We start from the raw sequence: 17998 nt of genomic DNA on the forward strand, positions 1-17998 counted from the left end.
TTGGAACTTTGTATGACTGAAACCCTATCATGAAAGCTTTGTAACTGTGTATCTCATGGTGATGCAATAAAAAAATAAATAAATAAAATAAAAGCTCTGACAATCCTCATTGCCTCAGCTCATCTACATTTTGGCCCCTAAAGAACAACCACAATAGCTGTAAGGACCAGGGCCACTGGTGCTACTACTCAGCATACTCCACCCCACCTGTATTAAATAGTATGGTGGCCTCCTACATTAAAAAAAAGAAAAAAGAACAAAGAAAGAGGAAGAGGAAGGAGAGGAGGAGGAGGAGGAGGAAAAGGAAGAGGAGGAAGAAGGAAGAAGAAGACAGGGAGCAGCAGCAGCAGCAGCAGCTGTGCACTGAGATAGCAGAGCAGTGAAGGTGCTTGCTTTGCAAGTGGCTGACCTGGCTTAGATCCCTGGGACCCCATATGATCCCCTGAACTCTCCAGGAGTGATCCCTGAGTGCACAGGCAGGAATAAGCCCTGAGCACAGCTGGGTGTGGCCCCAAACACCCACAAAAAAATGCCAGACAAATATTCATATAACTAAAATTCTTACTATAAATTTTTAACTTTTAATTTATTTACATTTCCTCGAACCTAGAATGGTCCCAACTCCAAGATACAGATCTCAATTCAAAATATGCATTTTTTTGCTCAGCCAGGATATTAGGAATTCACATATACCCTTTAAAGAAAAATACTGCTACTTTAAAAGATTATAATATAATCTTTTTTCTATTGAAAATAGCCCACCTGTTCCCACCTGTTGTGGATCTGCCTTATGGGTAAGGTGAAGAAAGTAATCAGAATTGTTTGTTTTCCTTAGGCAGCCCCTAATTAAAACTCTGAAAACTAGGGGCCGAGGAACTTGCCTTGCACATGTTCAACCAGGTATGATCTCCAGTCTCCCATATGGTCACCTGAGCCTGCCAGGAATGATCCCTGAGCACAAAACCAGTCCTGAGTACAGCCAGGTGTGGCTCAAAGCAAACAAACTGAAAAAAATAAAAACAAACCCAAAAAACAAAAAACTCTAAAACATTTAAGTTTTATTCCTTTCCCCAGGTGGCAGTGATATTTTAGTTAACACATAAATACCCCATTCTCCAGATCTCCAATTCCTTGGCTCAAGTTCTCATCCCTTCCCTGAAGATTTCCCCATGTTTCACAGACTATAAAGCTGTGAGTACAAAAGCATGTAAAACCCTCCCACTCTCAACCGGTAAAGCCCTATCTTGGGAATTACACTTACATTTATTTATATTTTAATTTTACATAGACAATGAAATCAAGTATAACTGGGTATCATATGTAAATACACAGCTTTGTTAAAATCCACAACAGTATGTATACCCTCCCCTTCATGCTCACATCCAGATATGCACAGTCTTGTCCTCCAGCACCCGCATCAATCACCTAGGCTACCATAGTGGCTTCAACAACCACTGCAGACTCCAAGCACAGCTTCTCACACCCATCACACCTCTTTCAGAGAACAATAAAGCTTCAGCTCTCCAACAGCTCCATCCATCCTCACATAGTTCACAATCCCCGTTGTCACAAACCATGAGCCACCTTCACAGCATTCTTAATTTTCCTCCTCCCATGGCCATGTTCACCTCCAGAGGAGTCCTTCCTGACCAATTCAGCAAAAGAAACCTCCATAAACCAAATAAACCAAGTCTGTTCTTCCCCCTTTCTCTGTATTGATCTCTTTCACCTTCTTTCTCCCTGGACAAGGAAAATAAACTTGACTATTAAACAATATTTTATTTAAAGAGGGGCGCGCGCGCGCACACACACACACACACACACACACACACACACACACACACACACAGAGGCCTATGCATGCATGCACACATGCTCATGTTCCACTCTTTCTTCCCCCATCCCTATCCACCTCAAATCTGTGATTCAGAGCAAAGCCATCTGGCAACATCCTCTCGTATAACTGATGGCAGCAAAAGCTAGGTAGAAGCTTTGTCAAGATCCCACTTTTCAGCCTTAAAGATGAGACAGAAGGACTGGCTTTCCCAAGGCAACCAGATCTTATGTGTTTTCTCCACCTTTATCCCCAAACACATCCTAAGAGCAACAGATACCTAGAGTTGTTCCCTGTGGACAGTGTGGCACCGCAGGCCAATCCCTGGCATTAGAGAAAGCCTGACAACGAGACCTGTGCCTTCCCCAAGAGATTTAGATTAGGTATGGTATAGTTGGGGAAGAACAATGAGAGCAGTTAAGCACCAATTTCCAAATACTCCCTGCAGGAAGGTGCTTATCTTCGGTCTAGGAACTCCACAGCAGAAACGGAAGGGATCTCAACCATCAGAAAACACAACACTAAATCTCTATACATTTAATCTTGTTAGGTTTCTACTAGCACCCTGGGCAATGTTAAGGGCCCAGTCTAGCTGGGCCATTGCCTTACTCACTGGAGACTATTTGGAGATGGTGGTACCGTAAAACTGACAGTGGGGTTGAGGATTCACTACTCTTGACACTGGCACCCTTCGAGCCCTGCCTTAAGATACACAGAGGACAGTGGCTTAGGTCATGAAAAGCATGTTTTTAAAAGAGTACTGTCTTCCAGAGAACACAATCTTATAGTACATCTAAATGTTATAAAAGGACCATTTGGGACCGAAGACAAGGCATAGGGCACCAGAAGAGGTCAGCAGCATCTCCAGGGCCCCTACTAGAGAAGAAAATGGGAGGACTAGTACTACAGAAAGGCATTTGTTCATAAATTCAGGATGGGGCTGAGATGCCAAGAAGCCAAGCCTTCTCTGATGGCTTCCATTTGCCTTCTAAAACAAGTTCCCTGAGGGAAAAAGCCAGAAAGGTGAGAGTTATCAGAAAGAGTACAGCAAAGGGTTTCTGACTGTGAGCAGTCAGCAGCTGAAGAGATGTGTGAACCAGAGACAAGCCTTCTGAAGAGATCTGACCTGATCTCTTTGAGGTAAGCAAGGACCAGAGCAGAGCAAACTAGAGACTGATACAGCCCTGTGTAGGCTGGTAAGACACAAACTAGTTTCCCTAAGTGTAGGGCTATAGGCTGACACTGCGCTGATGTCGGCCCCCGTGGCTTCCACTGTAGCTACCCCGATGATCGCCACTCTGATGATCAATGTCCTGGCCATCCAGACTGGTATGATCTGAGAGACCCCGCAGGTGTTCCACAGAGTCACACTTCTGCAAGTCAGACGCCACAGTGCGCAGGCTCAGCAGGCTCAGGGTGTCAGTGTCCAGGTTAATACCCTCCTCCAGGCCCCCTCCCTGAGCCCCCTCCATAATCCCACTGTCCCCCTCCTCGCCTCCATCAGGCCCAGCTTCAGCTCCTACAGGAGAAGAGCGCCGCTGGCCTGGAGGGTGAGGGGAGAGGCCCCGGCGCCGTGCATGAATCTGTTCACTGATCTGCTCCAGGTTGCGCAGGGCAACTGAATAGCGAGTCTTGGCCTGGGCCACCTGCTGCTCCAGCTCTGTCACCTTGGCCTTGTGCTCCTGCAGAGGAAGGGACAAAGTAACCCACCAGGCAATTCTTCACAGCCCTTGGAGATGGCGGATCCTGTCAGCCCGATTTAGCACTCTTACAGCATCAGCCTTCCCAACTAACAGAGACCTGCAGTACCTCACGGCACCCCACTCACCTCCTTTTCTTCCTAGGTCCCCCCTTCGCCAGCATTCCTATCCTGCTCCTGACCTACATTAAACATTCTAGATCTTTCTCCCTGGTGTTCATTCCCATATACTCCTCTTCTTCCTATTTTTCCCTCTCCCTGTCTAGATAGTTCTCTCCCCCATTCATCCTGATGTCCCTCATTCTCACTTTCAATCTTGTTTACGTCCCACTTACTGTACCTTGGGGGGGGGGGGGGGGGGGGATTGGGGCTCCTGAGCAGTGCTCAAGGTTTCTACTGCCACTCCCAGGCAACTGGTGGGCAGTACAGCCCAGGTCAAGCAGTGTTGGGGTCACTAAGCCCTAACCCAGTGGGGCTCAGGAGGCCATGCAGTGCTGGAGAAAAACCCAGGCCTTACACATGCAAAGCATGCACTCTATCCCTCTAAGTATCCCAGCACCAATCCCAACCCCAACCCCACCCTCACTCTACAGGGCTATACTGAGTACATGTATTTTTCATTGGTGTGAAGAACAGCCCCGAGTAACATGTCCCCACCCAGTCCACCCATCCTCCCATCTCCCTCTCAGTTACCTCTAGAATCTGGCTGAACTGCGCCTTCAGCTCAAAGTAAGGACGACTCTTGCCAATGGCCCGACGGAGGGTCTTCTGTAGGGCCTGGACTCGAGCCTCAGCCTGCTGGCACAGTCGAGTCACTCGCTGATGCTCCCGCTCACCACGAAGCCTCTCCTCCTCTGCCTCATTTACCTAGCCCAGGTAGAGGGCAGGAGATATATCACTGAGCTGGAACCATCATCTCCTCATCTCCTAGCCCTGTCATTTTTCCCAGGCTGCCATCCCTACTATACCCTGAGGTGCTCTCCCCAGACTGTAGACGACATGGCACAGTGAGTCCCTGACCTGCTTACACACTCACTCTGTTGCTGCTAGGAGAGTGGGCTAGGCTTCTTTACTACATATGAGGGTATGGGGCAGCTCCAGAACTACAACAGTCACAGTCGCTGTGCTTGGGAGCTTCATGAGCTGAGGGTGACAGGATGGAAAAAGCCCCAATAAGGAAGCCAGAACTCTGCGCTGGGTTCTCTAGGTGTCCCCACTGGAGCAGAGTGCAGGTGAGAGCTTCACCACAGCAGGCAGCTATCCTAACCACATTGTGGGCAGATAAATATTAGAACCTGTCATACATTGCAAAAACAAAACTTCACCACCAATTCCTGAGTCTTATGCTCTACTTCTGTGAGCTACGTACAAGTAGAGCTGCTGTGAAGCGTGACCAAGGAAAACACCAAAAAGTACCAAACAGGGCCCTCCCAATAGAATAACTAGATTAAGAGCATTCCCACAAAATTTACAAACTGCAATTCTAGTCCCAAGTTTCCCAAACTTAGTTGGCCTCCCTTTTCAGGAGAAAAAACAAAATAACAAAAAACAACCTCATTGCCCCACTAAATCTCCAACTTCTTTAAGTGAACAAACCAAACCCAATTACATCCCAAACTACTTCTGTTCCACTGGATAATTTCAGTTACTTCCCCTCCCCAGTAGGATGTAGTGCCTACTATGAAAAAACTGTCCCAGACCCTCAAGTGGACATACTGGAGGTGGAGCCTCTGAGAGGTAATTAACTATGAGAAAGAACCTCTCATAAGTGGGATTAGTGCCCTTATGAAGGAGGTCTATTCTCACTTCTTGTAATAGGAAAAAAAGTGAGAAGACAGAGGGAAGTATACTCTCATCAGACACTAAATCTGCCTGTGCTATCATTTTAAATCTTACCAGTCCTCAGAATTGTTATTACTTTTAAACAGCCAGTGGACCAGTCTTGTCCTTGTTTCTGTTTTGGTGCTCCCCCAGCAGTGCTCAGGGTTTATTTCTGATTTTGTGCTCAGGGATAGCTCCTAGCTGAACTTGGGGATACTAACTGAGGTGCTGGGTATTGAATCTGTGTTGGCCATGTGCAAGGCAAGCACCTCACCTGCTGTACTATCTCAAGGTTAGGAGGGAAGAGTAGAGCTAATACCAGGGCTCTTCTTGATCCCCAGTCCCCTTGGGGTTTACTAATAATACAAAAATTCTTCTTCAACTCAAAATCAAAAAAACATAGAACATTCTGAAAACAGAACTGAGGTCACAGCTAACCACAACAAAATGTAATTACTTGAATATAGCATGTCCTGTAAGTCTAGTCCCACATCTGGAGGTAAGGGTTGAAGAAGAGATGCCCAGCAAGTTTTATTAAGTGATATGGAAATATATTTGAGAAGCACTGGAGGTCAAATAGGGCTGAGACCAATAAATAGGCTTTGCCTGAAACAAGAGTCAAAACTGAAAGGTGGAAAGAGGAGAAAGAGTAAGAAGGTTGACAAGATGAAGAGACTGCAAAGAAGGTACCAGAAAGACTGTAAAGGACCTGCTGGTATGGCCCAGCTCACCTTGCAGGTGGCATGGTTGAGCATCTCCTGCCATGTGGGATCCAGCCGGTTCTTGTCAGCCATAACACCCTGCTCGGCCACAAACACCATCTCCCTGGCAGCATTGTGCATGCTCACAGCCCGTTCATAACGTAGTGCTGCTTTCTGTGTCTCTTGCTGGGCCTGAAGGGAGAAGACCATAAGGATAAGGAACTGCCAACTTCCCCCAGAGACCATCTTGGGTAAGGACAAGGGTGAGAGGAAGACCCATGACAATGTCCCCTGCACTACCCAGGCTGCTCTAAGGATCAATGTTGAGAAAGCAACATTCTATACAGTTTATTAAGGCTTCAGTCTTAATTAAGAATTGCTAAATGTAGAAATACAGATTTAAAAAAATGACATCACCAGTGCAGGATGAGTGTATAAAATCTAGCACTCTCCAAAGCATCTGGTCTTGGTTAGGTAGGGCACACTGCTAACCCAGGTTCAATCCCTGGCACCCTATATGCCCCCTAAGAGCCCATAGGCAGTGATTCCTGAGTGCAGAGCCAGGACTAAGTCCAAAGCACTGCTAGTGTAACCCAAAAACAACAAAAAAAAATGTTGGTCTTTTGTCCTAGGGAGAATATAGGGAAGGTGATTTGCAACGTTGAATCAATCTTATAGAAAATTCACCCCTGACATCATAAAGTCTGGTGCGGGGGGGGGGGGGGGGGGGGGGGCTGAAGAAATCAGACAATTTTACTGATACTCATCATAGCCATGCTTATCCAAAAACAAACAGAGAACATGGAGGAGGGGAATCATGCAATGGATACAATGGATAAGGAACTTGCCTTGCACACTCAACTTGGGTTCAATCACTGGAATCCCAGATGAACCCTGAGCTCTGCCAGGAGTGAGTCCTGAGCACAAAGACATGAGTAAACTCTGGGCACCACTGGTTGTAGTGTGACCCCTGCCCCTCCCCAAAAGAAAAAACATGAAATAAAAAGGAAAACAAAAATAAATTCTAATCCAAGGTAAATTTTTAAAATTTCATCATCAATTTTAAAAATTGATGTTATGGAGGTGACAGAGATGGCTCAATGAGCTAGAACACACATTGTACCTGCAGGAGGCCCAGTATCAATATCCAGTCTGCAAGGCCGCCTGAGCACTGCCAGGAGAGACCTCACAGTACCACCGGGAGTAGTTTAAAAAACAAAGAAGTGTGCGCGCGCGTGCGTAACAAATATCTTTATTGACATGGAACCATATCAATTAAATAAAATAAAGGAATAAAAATAGCAAAAAATGGATCAGAAATGTGGCCCTGAAATAGTGCATGCAATTATGTGTCCAATTCCTGGCACTGTAGAGAAAAAAGAAATCTAGTATGAAATTTCTGCTTTTTTGGGTCACACCTGTGTGCTCAGGACTTACTCTGTGCCCAGGGATCACTCTTGGCAGTGTTTGGGAGACCATATGCAGTACTGAGGATCAAACAGGGACAGAAGTCTGCACAGTAAGCAAGCACTTTAAGCACTATCTCTGTGGTCCCAAAATCTGATAGAAAATACACCTTCAAATATTAAGTCTTATGTGCTATATTAATCACAGTTCTTGATTTACTGTATTTTATGATACTCTGATCTCTTTCTCATCTCTCACCTCTCCCTTCTCCTCCCCCATTCCTCTACCCATCGCACTGTGAGTACTCTGTTCTGGTCTTTTCTCCCAGAGATCATTCTTAGTGGGCTCAGGGTATGGGGCTCAAACCCAGGTTGGCCACATCCAAGACAAATGACCTACCCTCTGTACTATCACTCCTCCCACTTCCCCTACCATACTTTGATCTTTTGGGTTCCATTTCAAATTTCCCAGACATAGCAAATTCTTAAAGTAGGTAAACTCTGTAAGCACAACTTTCCTAAACACATAATCATCCAAATCTTACCACCTCTTTTCTCTACGTCACACATCAGAGAGTACTTCTCCAGCACTAAAGGACATCAGGGTCAAGAAACAAAAAGCTAGAGATCATTCCAGAGTCCACTATTCAAACTATCCAATCCTAATTTTGTTTAAAGTTGCTTATCTTGTCTTATACAAACAATAATTAAAAAAGTGAGGGGCTGGAGTGATAGCACAGCGGGTAGGGCATTTGTCTTGCACGCAGCCGACCCGGGTTTGATTCCCAGCATTCCATATGGTCCCCTGAGCACTGCCAGGGGTAATTCCTGAGTGCAGAGCCAGGAGTAACCCCTGTGCATCGCCAGGTGTGACCCAAAAAGAAAAATAAAAAAATCAAGGAGGCTAATATAAGCTTTCTCCTCTTGCCTTCTAATCAGCCCAGCTACTTTTCCAAGTGGTCTGTATGGACTGGCATGCATGCTCCCTTATGCTTCCTTCCTTTTAGGAACTCTATGTAATGAACTCTTTCAATGCTGTCATCACTATCTGTCGGCTCATGGCACTTGACTTTACATCCAAGGACAAAAATTTTGAATATGCACATAGCATGACTTGCAGAAATCTTGCTTTTCTTGCCCTCGCTATTTTTGCTTTACAGCTTTAGTTATAATTAGGTTTATAGTAGTGAATCTACATTATTTATATAAATAAAAAAAAGGGGGAGGAGAATGGTAAAGCACAGAAGAGGTAAATAAAATAAAGATGCACATGAATCAAAGGGAAGGGAGAAATAACAAAGGGTCTTTCAGAGACAGAAAAGCTAGCCAAACCTCCTTAGCTAGTCTCCGAGCCTCATAATAGGGACGGGCCTTCTCAATACAGTTCCCTAAGTGGGAACCCTGTGTATTCAACTTCCTTGCTGACTCCTGTAGGATCCTCCGATAGGTGGTTCTGGCCTCCTAGGAAAGGAATGAGGATGTTACAGACAGAATACACAAGAAACACTGAGGGGCTGATGCAATAGAATAGAATAGAGTAGTAACTCGGATTCAAGCTCTGGCATCCTACAGGTTGTTGTCCCCGCCCCCAACCCTCTCCCTCCCCTGGAGTAATTCTGCAGAGTCAGCAGAGTCAGGAGCAACCTTTGAGAAGGCTGGATGTGAGATAGAAAGCAAGCAAGCAGGAAGGGAGGGAGGGAGGGAGGGAGGGAGGGAGGGGGGGTAGAAGGGAGGGATGGAGGGAAAGAAGGAATGGAAACTGGAAGAGAGGAAGAAAAGGAAGGGAGGGAGGGAGGGAGGGAGAAGTAGAAGGGAGAGGTGGGGAGGGGAGAGGAGGGGAAGCAGAGGGAAGGAAGGGGAAGGGGATGGGAAGAAGAAAGGAGGGAAGGAGGGAAAGAAGGGAGGGAAGGAAGGAAGGGAAAATGTAAGGAAGAGAGGAAGATAAAGGAAGGAAGGGAGGGAGGGAGGGAGGGAGGGAGGGAGGGAGGAGTAGAAGGGAGAGGTGGGGAGGTGAGAGGAGGGGAAGGAAGGGGAGGAAGGGGAAGGGGATAGGAAGAGGAAGGGAGGGAAGGGAGGGGAGGGGAGGGAGGCAGGCAGGCAGGCAGGCAGACTAATAACCCTGATATTTCCTCAAGGACAAGAGGAAAGAATGCAACTCACATCCAGCTGTAGCTCCACCTGGTTGATCTCTTCACTGGCCTGATTCAGATGTTCCAGCTCCTCCTAAGGAGAAGAAAGAGCAGTAGAAGGACATTACTTTAGGTGAACTGGTGGGATAGGAGTGCACTACAGGAAGAAAAACCAACACAAACAGCAAAGGAAAGACATGAAAAGGGACAGTGAAATATCTTCTATTGGAGATCAAACATATGCAGTCAGCTACAATCCTCATAGCACCACCCTCCTGTGGCAGGTAGTAGGTTTGGAGAAAGGAATGCTCATATGCACACAGTCAAATGAAAGCAAGTCAGCTCTCTCCCTCAGACTGCACTGCCAGAGTGTGAGTATGCTCACAGTCTGGCAGTGCAGTCTGAGGGAGAGAGCTGACTTGGGCAGGAGTCGCCTCAGAATACAAGTCTGTTTCAGAGAGAACAAGTCCCCGGGCACATATTTACCACACACATCACAGTTCAGCACTGTAAAACCTGATAATCCCAGTGGTCTATTAGTAAGTAGCAGACCCTGCTGATATTAAAAACTATGTTAGGGAAGGGCAAGGTGAGAGTCAAAGTGTAGTTGGCAGCAGCAGGCCAGGGTAGGGTACTCAAAGCACTTACTACCAGGCCAGGAAATTAAAGCAGAGCAAGTATCTGGGGCAGACAGGTTGTCAGGAGAGAAACAAAAGAGGCTGAGCATAGGGGAGGGCATATTCGATTTTCAAAACAGTAGAGGTTGGAACCCGTTGGAGTTTTGTAGCACTTGGTCTCTATGCAAGACACAAAGATCTCAGCATTATGGCAAAAGATAGAGAGGTCATGAACACAAAAGCAGAGGCTGTCTGAACTTCTCAAGGCGGGAGAAGAAAGGGTCGATCCCAGAGAAAGACAGGACACAGAAGCATGAGGACGAGATGCACAAGATCTCTTCCACTAACCCAAGGAACCACAAATAAAAGACATTTCTTAGGGAGAAGATGCCAGAAACATGGAACCAGTTCAGCCCTTTCATCAGGGCTTCTAAATGGGATGGCAGAGAGCAGGGAGGTAATTACTGACCTCAAATACCCTTTCGTGGCCTTTCTTAACCAAGCTCTGGGGGCTTCGAGACCAACAATTGAAGAACACTTTAAAAGACGAGTAATGACTGAGAAAATGCCTGTGTTTAGCTCGCTACCGGACCCTCCTTCACGAGTCCTTTGTCCCTAAACAGGACAATAGGATTTAGCTTGGTATCCACTCCTGTCAATACCAATAGAAAATATGTACTTGGCAGAAACAACACTATTGCTGGCTCCCATTCACCTCTTCTAACAACCCAACATATCATGGCACTTTAGTTTTTTTAAGTCTCTGCTCTTCCTCATGCCCAAAAATATTTGGGTCAAGTGAAAATCAGGAATCAAAGTTATATGTCCTAATTAAAGTAGCACTGCTGTAGCACTGTAGCACTGTCCTCCCGTTGTTCATGGATTTGCTTGAGCGGGCCCAGAAACGTCTCCATTGTGAAACTTGTTGTTACGGTGTTTGGCATACGAATACGTCACGGGTAGCTTGCCAGGCTTTGCCGTGTGGCAAAATACTCTCGGCAGCTTGCAAGGCTCTCTAAGAGAGGCAGAGGAATCGGACCCGGGTCGGCCTCCCTGACCACGTGCAAGGCAAACGGCCTACTGCTGTGCTATGGATAGCTCCAGCCACTTAAAGTAAAAGAAACAAAAAGAAATAAACATATAAGAGAACCAGGAACAGCTTGTTCTTCAATTTTGTGTTCTCCCTTGAGAAACAATCAAGAACATTTATCTTGCTTGATTGTTTCTCTCTGCTAGCCTTTTCTACTCTGGAAAACCAGTGTTCTCTCTTAAGCAGATATTTCCCCTCTTTTTCTCCTCTCACATCTTTCTAAGAAAATTTTGTACAAGAAAAATTATCTTGCTTCACAAGGAAAAAAAAATCCTACAACAATGTGAATCCCGACTTTAAACTTTTCAGGAAAAAAAAAAGCTAACCAAAAAATAATGGGATCTCTAATAAACAGAATCAGAAACAAAAGTGGGGTTGTCACAAGAGAAACCAGAAACTGAAAGGATCATCAGAAAGTACAGAGAGTCTTTATGCCACAACACAAAACCTAGAAGAAATAGATAAATTCCTGGACTCCTATAAACTTCCAAGGCTGAATCAAGATAATCTGGAATAGCAGAACAGTTGTATCACTAATGATAAAATTAAAGTCGTAATCAAAAGTCTTCCCAGAAACAGAAAGCCCAGGGCAGTCCAGAGGGATTCACTAGTGAATTCTTTCAAAGCTTTGAAGAGGACCCACTGCCAAACCTTTTCAGGATCTTCTAGGAAACTGAAGAAACAGAACACTCCTAAACAGTTTCTATGCAGCAAACGTCACCCTGATCCTGATACCAAAAGCAAACAGAGACGCAGAGAGAGAGAGAGAGAGAGAGAGAGAGAGAGAGAGAGAGAGAGAGAGAGAGAGAGAGAGGCAAAGATCCCCAAGAAAATATTAGCTAACAGAAATCATATACTATGACAACTCATCAAAAAGATCATATACCATGACCAAGTAGGATTCAGCCCAGGGATACAACAGTGGTTTAACAATCAACGTAGCACTGTAGCACTGTCCTCCCGTTGTTCATCGATTTGCTCGAGCGGGCCCAGTAACATCTCTATTGTGAGACTTGCTGTTACTATGCTTGGCATATCAAATACGTCACGGGTAGCTTGCCAGGCTTTGCCGTGCAGGCGAAATACTCTCAATAGCTTGCCAGGCTCTTGGAGAGGGGCGGAGGAATTGAACCCGGGTCAGCCGGGTCAGCCACGTGCAAGGCAAACACCCTACCTGCTGTGCTACCGCTCCTGCCCAATCAACATAAGACACAATCAATAAATGAAAAAATAAAAATCGTATTATCAAATCAATAGACACTGGAAAGCATCTGACAAGATCCAGCACTCATCCATGATAAAAAACACTCAACAAAATGGGAATTAAATGAACTTTTCCTCAATATAGTCAAAGCCATGTAAACAAGCCCACCCCAAACACTATACTCAATGGGGTAGTGGGGGACAGGGTGAAGGACCCAGAGCACTCCTTCAAGGATCAGGCACAACACCAGACTACCCTCTCTCATCACTTCTAATCAATATGGCACCAGAAGTACTCACCATTATCAATTAGGTAAGCGAAAGAAATCAAAGGCATCAAATAGGAAAGGAAGAAGTCAAGCTCTCTCCTTATTTGGGGATGACATGATACTAGAGTTAGAAAATCCAAGACTCTACAAAAAGCTCCTAGAAACAACAGCAAAGAGGCAGTCTACAGAATTAATCAGCAAAATTCCATGGCTTTCTTATATACAAATAATGAAAGAGAAGGAAGAGATATTTTAAAAACAATCTCATTCACAACTGTAACTCAGAAAATTAAATACCTCGGAAGCAGCCTAACTAAAGAGGAGAAAGAATTATACAAAGAAAACTACAAAACACTAATCTAAAAATAAAGGAGGAGATGAGGAAATGGAAACATACCCCCTGCTCATGATATGTGAGGATTAATATCATTAAATCATTTGAGGTAAACACCTCAAAGCATTGTACAGATTTGATACAGTCCCTATAAGGACACCCATGCTGAAACATCACTGAACAAGCAAGTGGAAGCAAATATAAACAAATGGGACTGCATTAAACTAAGGAGTCTACACCTCAAAGGAAATGATAAGCAGTATATGAAGACAGCCTAAAGAAGGAGAAAACTTTCCCCAATATCCATCTGATAAGGAGTTAATATCAAAGATATATTTGGTACTGGTAAAATTTTACAAGAAAAAAATCTCTACCCCATCAAAAAATTGGCAGAGACAAACAGAAACTTGAAGAAAAAATTCAAATGGCTAAAAAGCACATGAAAAAATGCTCTACATCACTAATCATAAAGGAGATGAAAATCACAACAACAATAAGGTATTATCTCACACCACTGAGACTGGCACACATCCAAAAGAACAAGAACAACCAGTGCTGGTGCAGATGAGAAAAGATAGGAAGGAACTCTCATCCATAGCTGATGGGAATGTCAACTAGCCCCGCCTTTTGGGAAAACAATATGGGAATCCCTCAAAAGACAAAAAATTGAGCTTCCACATGGCCCAGCAATACTGCTGCTGGGAATACACCCTGGGGGCCCCAAAACACAAGCCAGAAAATCCATCTTCAATTCTATGTTCATCGCAGCATTATTCACAATAGCCAGAATACGGAAACAACCCAAGTGCCTGGGAACAGATGACTGCATAATGAAACAATTGCATATCTACACAATGGAATACTATGCAGCTGTTAGGAAAAATGAAATGTAAAATTTGCTTATACATGGACGGACATGGGGATTATCACACTAAATGAAACGAGACAGATGGAGAGAGACAGAGACAGACAGAGATTTGCGGGATTAAAAAAACAAAAACAAAACAAAACCATAGTATGAGAATAATACCAAAGAGAGTAGAATGGAGGGTAAGGAGGATTGGTCCATGGTAGGAAGCTTGCCACAATTGGAGACAGGGGGTGGTGGTGGAATGTAATTACAACAGAGAAGGAACCACTATGAGACTATGAAAATGAGACCATGAGAATAACTCTAAACAAAAACTGATTTTGTTTTTAGTAAAGGAAGTAAAGTGATATAAATAGCCTAAAATGGGAAAAAGAGGGAGGTTGAAGAGAAGTGTCTGTCAGAGAGGCAGGCTTGGGCAGGGGCAGGAGGGAAACTTGGAGACACTAGTGGTGGGAAATGTACATTGGTAAAGGGATGGGTGTTGGAACATTCATTGTATGATTGAAACCCAATCATGAACAATTTCATAACTGTATCTCATGGTGATTCAATTTTTTTTAAGAACTTAGGGATCTCATATGGAATTTTTAATTTTCTAGCAATCACATTTTTAAATAAAGCAAAAGCAAATAAAAATTATAAGAATATATATTTCGCTGAACACAATACAGCCACAAGATTATATTTCAACGTGCTAACACTTTCTTTGATTTAACTACAATTTTCAAATCATAAATTTGGTCCTTCATGGCATATTTCAACGTGGCACATGGGCTTCCCATACTGTGATGTATAATGGGAAACCTGAGTAGTTAACCTTGAGTCGTAAGACAAGAAGCCAATCTAGAACCACATGCTCCAAATATGCTAGAAGAAATCAAGCGGTAGCAACCAATGCAGTATCTTCAAACAAGCTGATTATCCTGACAGACCCTCACAAAAAGCCATACCTTGTCAAAATAAGAGGCAGTATCTTTCTCTGTGGGAACAGCTCCCCCAGCTCAACTTGGCCTACTTGAGCTTCAAAATATCTGGGAGATAAGATGAACTGGTACTTTTAGCAGCTCTCACTAGAATTTTCTTAATTCATATTGCTAAAAAAGAAAAACTGAGGTGAGGAAATCAGGGACAAAATACTATCTAGGACCCAATCTACTACTTATTATTGTAAGAATATCCCTGAATAGACCTCAGAGAAAACAGGCATACACCTATGAAAATCACGGCTATATTAGAAACAACAGAATAAGAGCAAGACAAACATTGATTCTGGGAAAGAAAAGAGGGGGTGGGTAAAGGTCACTCTACAATAATCCTGTTGGAGAAGATCCAGTGGTCCATAAATCCCGGTTCTAAGACCCAAAATGTTCTCAGTCCTTAAAGGTATCACCAGAAGAAGGAATCACCACTTGAAAAAGGATGGGAAGAATTCTAGCTACTACCCAAAACCAATGTGGACATTATCTTTCTATATGCTAACTCACACCCACATGATTGCTCCACAATTATAATCTTCTGTAAATGTCTGTCCCTGTACTCAAAGGTCTTTCTCCTAGGACAAAGAATGAAGAGCAGAGCAAGCTAGAGAGAAAGAAATTCTGGGGAAAACAACCAGGTCAGAGGAGTCCTGTCAAAGTTTGGTGGAATACTATACCACACCAGAGCTCTGTTTGGGGCAGTTGGCAACACAGTCCATTTGCTTTATTCCATAAGAGATCCCTGGCACTTGGCTGAAATGGAATTCAAGAAGGATGAAGTCTGAGTCAGCATGCATCATCCATTCAGTGTGCAGTCAGCAAGTAGAGTGACCTTCCTGAATCATGCATTTCCTGGATGCCAGAACACTTCAACCACAGATATGGATGCTCAAGGCTACTGATGCTCCCACAGGTCTCCTACAGGTCACCAGTAACTCATGGTGGTGGTGGTAGTGGTGGACACCAAAACCAAAATCAACACACTGTAAACACATAAATCATATACTTTTCAAAAACAGTGAGTGAATTTATCATCTTAACTGAGGAATAAATAGATCTGCAAAGGAAGTAGAGAGTAACAGGGAAATAAATACGGACCCTCCAAGTGACATCCTTTTTTTCTTCCTCTAAAACCTTCTCACTAAACGGAAGTCTTAGAGAACAAGGAGAACCAGCCAATGGTCTTCTCTAGGGGACAGCACACTCGAGACAGCTAGGATCTAGTTTCTTGCCAATTTATAGCAGGATTTGACACACAAAAAAGAGAATACAAGTTTCCTGCCTGTGAAGAAACACTATACACCAGGTTAGAAAATTTCACTCTAATGACAGCCATATCTGGGAATTCCTGGGGCATACCTTAACAGGGTCTCTGCTTTGGGGGATGTCTTTGGCCCAGTGGACTTACCAAACTTCCTGTCAGAACCAGTTTTTGCTCCACCCAGACCGGCAGAATTCACCTATCTGGGTGGAGCGCAGAGTCTGGTATTTTTAAAGCTCCATAATGGGTTCTGATGGATCTGTGGGTAGAGACCCATGGATGTACTGAGAATCCAGAGAAATAAACATCCACTTAATTCTGAAGGTGTTATCAAGATAATCCAGTCTTGCGCACTGATAACACCAAAAGAAACCAAAAGAAATCAAAAGACATTCCTCTTCATCCAGAAGAGCCCACACTCAGAAGACCTGAATGCCACAAGGCTCCTTTCTGAAGCCTGCCTCTCCCTAATAGTACAATAGTGAATTCCAAGGAGACTATGTCATCAGCACACCTAGAGACCCAGCACCCTCAGGTTCAGGAATATGTCATAGAGAATGACCATAACAGATACAACTCCAGAAACACATCAGTCTAACCTACGGGTCTAAGCTTGATGCCCAACCTTCAAAAGACATGGGTTCACCTTTATGTGAATGTCCTGGGGATGCAATAGTAAAGTGAGAAAAGATTCAGAGGCTTCTCCTGTTCTACTCACCCACATCTCTGGGCCAAGTGCCTCTCTGCTTGTTTGTAAAGAACTACTTAATCTCCACTGCCCTAAAGTGTGCTCCCTGTATTTGTTGACAATTTATTGCTTCACTTCTTCAGTAATCTTCAGCAACATATCACTTAGACTGGGCTTTTCTCTGCATTTTCCAATATGCAATCCTTTTAGCACGAACTGTTGTGCTAAATCAATATATATATACACATATGGCCGACCCGAGTTCGATTCCTCCGCCCCTCTCGGAGAGCCCGGCAAGCTACCGAGAGTATTCGATATGCCAGACACAGTAACAACAAAGTCTCCAATGGAGACGTTACTGGGCCCGCTCGAGCAAATCGACGATCAATGGGAGGGCCTTTACCTTTACCTTTACCTTATATGTATAGTTGATATAGAAAGACATCTATAGATATCTATATCTATGCATATAGATATATATCAAAGATTTTGGTGACAAACTTAATTTGCTTTCCCATGGCAGTGTACTAGAGAAAATAAGTCTAATCCCTTAATCATCTGGCAGCTCTTCAGGTAAACTGAACTCTGTCATTCCCTGCTAAATCCTCTCACCTGTATTCTAGGGTCCAGTTCTTCTTCCTCTCTTGGGGATAATTTGGCTTCGTTGCTGTTGCTTCTGCCTCTTTGGGGCTCCTCTGCTACTGGACTCCGCCTAAGCTCATCCTCTACAACCTCAGGTCGAATCTCCCCCTGAGGGGTTTCTCGCCCTCCTGGAACCTCCCTGAGCTCAGCCATGCTGCTGGGGAGAGGGCAGAGCCCTTCTATGCACAAGGGGGGAGTGACATGCTGGGACCAGTTCCCAAACGCGGGTGTTCCTTGTTCTAGGTAACAAGAAAGATCCCACTTTTTAGAGTGAAGGAAGGGGGCAAAAAAAGAACCTCACACTCTGTTAGGGGCAGAGATTTAAGCCGTCAGTGAGGTTCACAAAAATAACGCCTTGTGTGGGCAAAAGTTCTTCAGTCTCTGTGGAGAGTCTACCAGGAAGGAGCCAGAGCAACAGCTCGGAGGCAGGGGGAAATAGGGGCCTGGGTCTTAGGC

General features: G+C 44.4%; 1 protein-coding gene across 3 annotated transcripts; it reads right to left on the reverse strand.

The window, feature by feature from the left end:
• Nucleotides 1-678: 678 nt before the first annotated feature.
• On the reverse strand, nucleotides 679-17733 carry SH3BP5L (SH3 binding domain protein 5 like). Of its 3 annotated transcripts, none has more exons than XM_056116759.1 (6): nucleotides 10677-10741; nucleotides 9622-9684; nucleotides 8794-8922; nucleotides 6086-6247; nucleotides 4227-4400; nucleotides 679-3516 (listed from the first exon to the last, which is right to left on the reverse strand). In XM_056116759.1, the coding sequence occupies exons 4-6, from the start codon at nucleotides 6194-6196 to the stop codon at nucleotides 3064-3066; spliced, it is 738 nt and encodes a 245-aa protein (XP_055972734.1). In that variant the 5' UTR covers nucleotides 6197-6247; nucleotides 8794-8922; nucleotides 9622-9684; nucleotides 10677-10741; the 3' UTR covers nucleotides 679-3063. The 3 variants fall into 3 exon arrangements, with proteins under 3 accessions (XP_055972734.1, XP_055972735.1, XP_055972733.1); XM_056116760.1 differs by lacking the exon at nucleotides 10677-10741 and adding an exon at nucleotides 15629-15644 and having other exon boundaries at nucleotides 680-3516; XM_056116758.1 differs by lacking the exon at nucleotides 10677-10741 and adding an exon at nucleotides 17513-17733 and having other exon boundaries at nucleotides 682-3516.
• Between the last annotated feature and the right edge of the window lie 265 nt (nucleotides 17734-17998).

The sequence above is a fragment of the Sorex fumeus genome, unplaced genomic scaffold (assembly GCF_029834395.1).
Source record: "Sorex fumeus unplaced genomic scaffold, SorFum_2.1 ptg000033l, whole genome shotgun sequence".
Taxonomy (NCBI): Eukaryota; Metazoa; Chordata; class Mammalia; order Eulipotyphla; family Soricidae; genus Sorex; species Sorex fumeus.